This window comes from Miscanthus floridulus, chromosome 8 (assembly GCF_019320115.1).
Source record: "Miscanthus floridulus cultivar M001 chromosome 8, ASM1932011v1, whole genome shotgun sequence".
NCBI classification, from domain to species: domain Eukaryota; kingdom Viridiplantae; phylum Streptophyta; class Magnoliopsida; order Poales; family Poaceae; genus Miscanthus; species Miscanthus floridulus.
Genome location: NC_089587.1, coordinates 113,795,636 through 113,803,613, shown reverse-complemented (window position 1 = coordinate 113,803,613; position 7,978 = coordinate 113,795,636). Strand labels below are relative to the sequence as shown.

The 7,978-nt window shown below is 57.9% G+C and overlaps 2 protein-coding genes across 2 annotated transcripts; one reads left to right on the top strand and one right to left on the bottom strand.

Moving 5' to 3' along the window:
• The first annotated feature begins 391 nt into the window (after positions 1–391).
• LOC136469739 (uncharacterized) lies at positions 392–2,576 on the top strand. Its single transcript, XM_066467814.1, has 5 exons — positions 392–474; positions 558–1,191; positions 1,476–1,789; positions 2,135–2,148; positions 2,320–2,576. The coding sequence occupies exons 1-5, from the start codon at positions 392–394 to the stop codon at positions 2,574–2,576; spliced, it is 1,302 nt and encodes a 433-aa protein (XP_066323911.1).
• A 3,870-nt stretch (positions 2,577–6,446) lies between these two features.
• LOC136469737 (uncharacterized) lies at positions 6,447–6,749 on the bottom strand. The gene has a single exon (XM_066467813.1). The coding sequence runs from the start codon at positions 6,747–6,749 to the stop codon at positions 6,447–6,449; it is 303 nt and encodes a 100-aa protein (XP_066323910.1).
• Between the last annotated feature and the right edge of the window lie 1,229 nt (positions 6,750–7,978).

Here is a 7,978-nt window from a genome sequence, read left to right as displayed (position 1 = left end):
GAAACATCGCCGGCAGCAGAGGCACGATGGTCTCCCGGTGGAGCCATCTCCATCACCGTCGTTGTCGGATTCCTCGAGCGATGTCGATGAGAGTGAGGCGGGGCGGGGTACCCTGGACCATCTCCCTGACGTTAGGGGGACGGTGCCCGGGGCATCGGCGAGCAGCCCAGCATTTCCAGGAGGAGGAGGAGAGGATGCCTCGGGGCCGACGATCGCCTGCCCCGGGGCTGAGGCCGACACGCCCGAGGCACGGGCTTTAGGGAAGCGCGCCATCAGCCCGGTGGGCTCAATGGCAGAGGTGGAGCAGGCGATGGAGGAGGTGATCCAACAGCCTCCGTAGAGGGTCGAGGGGGCGCTGGGGTCCGGTGAGGGCCGGCCGACACCGACGGACATGGGGGTCGTGCCACCGCCGCCGCCATCGTCGTTGCAGAGGATGAGGGGCGCAGTGCAGAAGCTATTGTGTCCCCATTCGGGGTAAGTGTTTTGTCAATGGAGTTTGCAGTATCTTCCACTCGTTCCTTGGCCGTGTGCTGAACTCATGAATGCTTTGCCTTCAGCTGGAAGCTTCAGGCGGAAGCGCCTGCCCTGGCACCACGTAAGGCGCTCAAGGTGAGCACCAGCTCCACCGCCCAATGGGTGATGGAGGCGCAAGCTGCCATACAGCGTGGCGCGGCATCGGCGAGGGCCGACCCAAAGGAGCCGGACGCCCAAGGAGAGGTTACCGAGGCGGCCACTAAGCGAGTGGGGAAGGAGGCGCCTATGTCCCTCGAGGCTGAGGCCCACGAGTTAGATGAGGCCGAGGTGCCCTCAGCCGCTGAGGCCACCGAGGGCGAGGCCGAGGCCCCTAGGACCTCTAAGGCTGAGGCAACGGAGGCCGGGGCATCCAGGACCACCAAGGCTGAGGTGGCGGAGGCCAGAGCCCCCGGAACCACCGAGGCCGAGGTGGCAGAGGCCAGCATGGGTGCGGCAGAGTCGGTGGCCCAGGAAGCGGAGATGGAGGCGGGGCAAGCTTCAGTACCGCCCCCGGTCCAAGGTTCGCCGCTGTCGCAGGAGAGCGCCCGGGAAGTGGAGGTTCATTCGATCTCATCTGACGATACTTCTCGAGGGAAGGAGGTGGTGGATGCCAAGGCGGCCTGCACCATAGAGCAGCCAGCTCCAACCTCTGGTGAGGGAAGCTCGGCCCTAGTCTGGGTACAACCCGAGCCCCGTGGGTGGGATCACCCGCGTGTCTTGTGGTGGAGCCAGGATGACCCTAAGGGGGAGCCTCTATTTGCCTTTGAGGACGCGGCCGAGGGGGGCGTTGGGGCTCCTTCGAGCAATTTTGCCAGCTGGTGGAGCGGTCGCTGTGGACAGCGCTGTCCGTCGTGGCTGACGCTCTACTCGGGGTTGCCCAGGTGCGCGCTTTCTTTTCTGGTGCTGTGTCGTCTTTTTCCAAGTTTTTCTTGCAGTACTTGATGTCTGTTCTGCCTATCTAGGAGCTCGAGGCCCGGTCCCTTAGGAAGTCATTGTTCCTTCGGCGGGAGAGGGACGTCTGGGACCAGCTCCGGCAGCAGAAGGACCTGCTCGCCAATGCCATTGATCTTCTGTTGGCGCGGAGCGCGGAGGTGGAGGACCTCCGTCTTCGTTGTGCTGATATGAAGGCCGAGGCAGCCACGGCTCGGGAGCAGGCCATCCCTTTGGCGGCGCAGATCAAGGAGCTGGAGGAGGAGCTGACCCGGGTGGCCAGCGAGTGGGATACCTTCAAGTCCCGGGCCAAAGAAGCGGCGGCCTCTGCCAAGGCCATCGCTAGGTAGCTGGGTGTGGAGTAGGGCGCGCATCTGGTGATGAAAGGTGCCCTGGCAGAGGCCCTCAAAGTGGCCGAGGCCTCCCGAGTCAAGGCCTTAGCCTGGAAGGAAAAGGCAGAGGGTGAGTCCTATTGAGCCACGCCTCTTGTTTTATTTGTTCTTCTTATGTTCGACCCCTAACTCCCTGATGTGACGCAGAGCTGGAGAGGGAGGCTTCCAGGGTGGCCGAGGCCTCTCGGGCTGAGGTCCAAAACTAGAGGGAGAAAGCCGAAGGTGAGTCTCATAGGCGTGCACCTCTGTTCGGCTTATTTCCTTTTGTGCTTAACCCCATCCTGCTTGTCTTGGCGCAGGGTTGGAGAAGGAGGTCTCCCGAGCAGCTGAGGCCTCCATTGAAGTGCAGGCGGTGCTCGAGGCCGAGATCGGGGAGCACAACACGCTGTAGAGCATCGGCCGTACCACCTGTGAGGCCCTGGAGGTCGGGGGGTCAAATCGGGCAGCTCCCTCGGGAGCCGCTTGATCGCGTTGAGCGGCTGAGTCCACGAGCGGCTCTGGGGGGCGCTGCATACGGGCGTCAAGCGCGCCCTGGCCGTCGTCTCCTCGCACTATGCCGACATCGACCTCAAGGCCGTCAACGACAGTTACATCTTGGCTGAGGATGACGAGGAGGCCGAGGAGGAGGTCATGAGGCTGGTGGAGGTGGCTGAGGCCCCTGGCACGACGCTGGCCAAGCTGTTCGAAGAGGAGGTGGTTCCTCCTACGCCGAGCACCGACGCTAGCGACCCTGAGTTCTGACCTGGGCCAAAGGGGTCATGTAAATGGATTAGGACTAATGTTACCATATCATAACGCTTGTGGCTGTCGAGGCCTTTTAAAGTAATCATGTGTATACGCTTTTTAATTGTTTTTTATTGTATTTCCGAGCCTCTGCCCTCTGTCTCGTCTCTGAACATATCACTTGCAAAAAACTTCCTCAGAGCCTAAGCTACCCCTCGGGTAAAAGGTGGTGAGGGAGTTGTCGTAGCCTGGAGGCATAGGCCGTCTCGTGGCTCAGTCGGCCTTTTGGCCCTAAGACAGACTTTTGGTCCTTAGGTTTTTTACAATCGATTTGTCAGAGCACGCTAGAGAGTTTGGTGTAGAATTTTTTTTGAAAAGCGACTAAAAAATGGTGCCTGGGACTTAGGGGGGGATCCACCCTTCCAGCCCTCGAGGGAGGCTCGGTTCTGCAGAGGCAGAGCCGAGTCTTGTTCGAGCCCTGTGGTGGGCACCTCTGTAGAGGCAGAGCCGAGTCTCCCTTATAGCCTTATTGTAACGCCAATCCCCCATCGACAGGCTCAGGGGGTTTCTCGAAAAATTTAGAACAACTAAAGAACGCCTCTTTATTGTATTTCGAGAAACAATGTATATAATGCTTGGAAATTTAAGGGTAGAAGCGACGTAGCTGTTCTATGTTCCAAGCGTTGGTGAGGATTTCGCCCTTCTCGTTGGCTAGCTTGTAGGTCCCGGGCTTCAGTACTTGGGCAATGATGTACGGCCCTTCCCATGGTGGGGTCAGCTTGTGGTGGCCCCTATTGCTCTACCTTAGTCTCAGCACTAGGTTGCCCACCTTTAGGTCTCGGCTTCGAATGCGCCGGGCTTGATAGCATCGTAGGGCTTGCTGGTACTTGGCCGAGTGTAGCATCGCAATGTCTCGGGCTTCCTCCAGTTGGTCGAGGGCATCCTCGCGGGCAGTGCGGTTGCTTTGCTCGTTGTAGGCCTGAAGCCTCGGGGAATCATACTCCAAGTCAGTGGGGAGGATGGCCTCGGCCCCATAGACCAGGAAGAACGGTGTGAACCCTATGGCACGGCTTGGAGTGTTCCTCAGGCTCTAGATGACCGACGGGAGTTCGGCAAGCCATTTCTTGCCAAATTTCTTCAACCGGTTGTATATTCTTGGCTTGAGGCCTTGTAGGATCATGCCGTTGGCACGTTCTACTTGGCTGTTTGTCCTAGGGTGTCCTATGGCTAACCAGGCCACATGGATGTGGTGATCGTCGTAGAACATTAGGAACTTGTGGCTAGTGAATTGTGTCCCATTGTCAGTGATGATGGTGTTTGGAACCCCAAACCTATAGATGATATCAGTGAAGAACAGCACCGCTTGCTCGGATTTGATTCGAATGATCGGACGAGCCTTGATCCACTTGGAGAACTTGTTGATCGCTACCAGCAAATGGGTATAGCCCCCGGGGGCCTTCTGTAGAGGCCCAACCATGTCTAGCCCCCACACGGCAAAGGGCCTTGTAATGGGGATGGTCTGGAGGGCTTGGGCCGGGAGGTGCGTCTGTCGTGCATAGTACTGGCATCCCTCGCAGGAGTGTACTAGCTTGGTGGCGTCGGTAACCACCGTTGGCCAGTAGAACCTTTGGCGGAAGGCGTTTTCGATGAGCATTCGAGGTGCTGCATGGTGCCCACAGGCTCCCGTGTGCAAGTCCCAAAGTAGGGCTTGGCCTGCCTCGGTGGTGATGCATCGTTGGAGGACGCCAGATGGGCTTTGCCTGTACAACTCGCCGTTGCTGAGGACGTAAGTTTTGGCTCGTCACGTAAGCCGTCGGGCTTTGGTCCTGTCTGCAGGAAGATCTCCTCGAACGAGGCAATCAAGGAATGGGACTCGCCAGTCCATGCCCTGGTTGGCCTCGGGAGGCTCCGCATTGACTTCCATGGCCTCGAGCTCGACCGTAGGGGTCTTGGTGACAGAGGGGGCCTCGGGCCCTACGATGGGCTCGACCGGTGGGCCCTCTTCCGCCGCCGAGGTGCAGTCGATGGAAGGCTTGTGGAGGTCTCTAGCGAAGACGTTTGGGGGGACCGGGGCCCACACCGACGCCATCTTTGCCAGTTCATCCGTGGCCTCATTGAGTTTTTGCACAATGTGGTTGTGGTCGAGACCATCGAACTTGTCTTCTAGGCAACGTACCAACTTGCAGTATGCCTCCATTTTGGGGTCATGCCAGTTCGACTCCTTCATCACTTGATCGACGATGAGCTACGAATCACAGCGTATGTCGAGATGCCGCACTCCAAGTTTGATGGCGATCTGCAAGCCGCTGAAGAGGGCCTCGTACTCAGCTGCGTTGTTGGAGGCAGCGAAGTGGAGCCGAATCATGTAGCGCATGTGCACTCTAAGGGGTGAGATGAAGTGCAGACCCACGCCTGCCCCGGTCTTCATCAGGGACCCATCGAAGTACATGGTCCAGCATTCTGCCTGGATTTGAGCAGGTGGCAGTTGGGTGTCGGTCCACTCAGCCACAAAATCAGCCAAGACCTAGGATTTAATTGCTTTCCGAGGCGCAAAAGACAGGGCTTCCCCCATGAGTTCTACGGCCCACTTGGCTATCGTACCCTAGGCCTCCTGGTTCTGGATTATCTCTCCGAGAGGGAAAGACGACACCACGGTCACCGAGTGAGACTCGAAGTAGTGACGCAGCTTGTGTCTAGCCAAGACTACGGCGTAGATCAGTTTCTGGATGTGGGGGTAGCGTGTCTTAGTCTCGGAGAGCACCTCGCTAATGAAGTAAATAGGTCGTTGGACGGGTAGAGCATGCCCCTCGTCCTGCCTCTCGGCTACTACGGCCACACTGACCACTTAGGTCGTTGCGGCGACATAGAGTAAGAGGCCCTCGCCCTTGGTCGGTGGCACCAAGATGGGAGAATTGGTGAGCAGTGCCTTGAGCTTGGTGAGGTCTTCTTCGGCCTCGGGGGTCCAAGAAAAGCATTTGGATTTCCTCAAGAGGCGGTACAGGGGCAAGCCTTTTCGCCAAGGCGCGAGATGAAGCGGCTTAGGGCCGCAAGGCATCCCATAACCCTCTGCACTCCCTTGAGGTCTCAGATTGGTCCCATGTTGGTCACGGCCGAGACCTTCTCTGGGTTGGCCTCGATACCGTGCTCTGAGACTATGAATCCCAAGAGCATGCCTCGGGGGACCCCGAAGACACAGTTCTCGGGGTTGAGCTTGATGCCCTTCTCTCTGAGGCATTTGAAGGCTACCTCCAAGTCATCGATGAGATCACTAGCCTTTCTGGACTTGACCACGATGTCATCCACATAGGCCTCGATGGTTCGCCCGATGTGCTTGCCAAAGACCTAGGTCAAGCATCGCTGGTATGTGGCCCCTGCATTTCTGAGGCCAAACGACATAGTCACATAGCAGTACATGCCAAATGGGGTGATGAAAGAAGTCACGAGCTGGTCGGATTCTTTCATCTTGATTTGATGGTAACCGGAATACGCATCAACGAAAGATTGGGTTTCGCATCCCGCAATGGAGTCGATGATTTGGTCAATTCGAGGTAATGGGAATGGGACTTTTGGACAGGCTTTATTCAAACTAGTGTAGTCTACACACATCCTCCACTTCCCATTTTTCTTCTTAACTAACACGGGATTAGCTAACCACTCTGGATGAGACACTTCCTTGATGAATCCAGCCACCAAAAGCTTCTGCACCTCCTTGCCAATGGCCCTGCGCTTTTCCTCGTCGAATCGTCACAGGCGCTGCTTCACCGGTCTAGAGCCGGCCCGGATGTCCAAGGCGTGCTCGGCGACCTCCCTCGGTATGCCCGGCATGTCCAAGGGACGCCACGCGAATACGTCGGCATTCGCGCAAAGAAAGTCGATGAGCATGGCTTCCTATTTGCTGTCGAGGGTGGCGCTGATCCTCAGCGCTTGGCCGTTGGAGTAGGTGGGGTCGACTGGGATGAGTTTGACGGCCTCTGTGGGCTCGAAAGTCCCGGCGCGATGCTTGGAGTCAGGTGCCTCACTACCAAGCCGGTCGAGGTTGACGATGAGGGTCTTGGCCTCCACGAGAGCCTCGGCATACTCGATGCATTCGACATCGCAGTCGTATGCATGCTCGTACGTGGACTCGACAATGATGACACCGTTGGGGCCCGGCATCTTGAGCTTGAGGTAGGCGTAGTTGGGGATCGCCATGAACTTGGCATAGCATGGCCGCCCCAGGATGGCATGGTAGGTCCCCTTGAACCCAACCACCTTGAAGGTGAGGACCTCCTTGCGGTAGTTGGAGAGAGTGTCAAAGCAGACGGGCAAGTTGATGCGCCCGAGGGGTCGTGTGCATTTCCCCGGCACGATGCCGTGGAAGGGTGCGGCGTTGCCTCAAAATTGTGACTGGTAGAGCTCCAGGAGCTCCAGGGTGTTGACGTAGAGGATGTTGAGGCCATTGCCTCCGTCCATCAACACCTTGGAGAGCCGGGTGTTGCCAATGATCGGGTCAACGATGAGCGGGTACTGCCTAGGGTTTGGGACATAATCGAGGTAATCAACCTGATCAAAGGTGATCGCCTCCTAAGTCTAGTCAAGGTACCGGGGAGTGGCCACCTTAACCAAGAAGACCTCCTGATGCTCCTTCTTTCACTGACATGCCGTGAGGCACGCTAAAGGCCCGCCAAAGATCATGAAGGCGTTGTGCACCTTGGGGAACCCGTCGTCCTTATCGTCGTCCCTATCGCCGGCGCCCTTCTTCTTGGCATCGTCGTTGGGGAGCCCGAGCTTGGCGTAGTAACGCCGGAGCATGGTGCACTCTTCGAGGGTGTGCTTCATCGGGCCCTGGTGGTAAGGACAGGGCTTCTTCAGCATGTCATCAAAGAGTCCGAGGCCTCTGGCGGGGACTCGGGGGTTCTTGCGATCTGTGGTTGTGACTAGACCGGCCTCGAGGACCTCCTACTTCCCCTGGCGACCCTTTTTCTTTTTCTTGGGGAGGTGGGAGGCCGAGGCCTCAGGGGCCTCGTCCCTCCGCTTCCCCTTGGCGTCGTTATCGGGGAAGATGGCCCCGACAGCCTCTTCGCCCGAGGCGAAGTTGGTGGCGATGTCAAGGAGTGCGGCCATCGAGGTCGGTATGTTCTGGCCTAACTCTCAGACCACGTCTCGGCAGAAGGTGCCGGAGAGGAACGCCTAGACAATTTCCGAGTCACCGACGCGGGGCAACTCGGTGCATTGCTTGGAGAAGCGTCGGATGAAGTCTCAGAGAGACTCGTCCGGCTTCTAGCAACAACTCTTGAGGTCCTAGGAGTTCTCGGGGTGCACGTATGTGCCCTGGAAATTCACAACAAAGACCTTTACCAAGTCACGCCAGTTGTGGATCTGTGAGGGAGGGAGGTGTTCGAGCTAGGCTCGTGCCGAGTCTGACAGGAACAAGGGGAGGT

Coding starts and splice junctions, on each gene's coding strand:
- LOC136469739 (XM_066467814.1), top strand. CDS start 392: ATGGGGGTCGTGCCACCGCCGCCGCCATCGTCGTTGCAGAGGATGAGG. Junction 475..557: donor CTATTGTGTCCCCATTCGGG/GTAAGTGTTTTG, acceptor CTTTGCCTTCAG/CTGGAAGCTTCAGGCGGAAG. Junction 1,192..1,475: donor GAAGCTCGGCCCTAGTCTGG/GTACAACCCGAG, acceptor CTGCCTATCTAG/GAGCTCGAGGCCCGGTCCCT.
- LOC136469737 (XM_066467813.1), bottom strand. CDS start 6,749: ATGGCGATCCCCAACTACGCCTACCTCAAGCTCAAGATGCCGGGCCCC.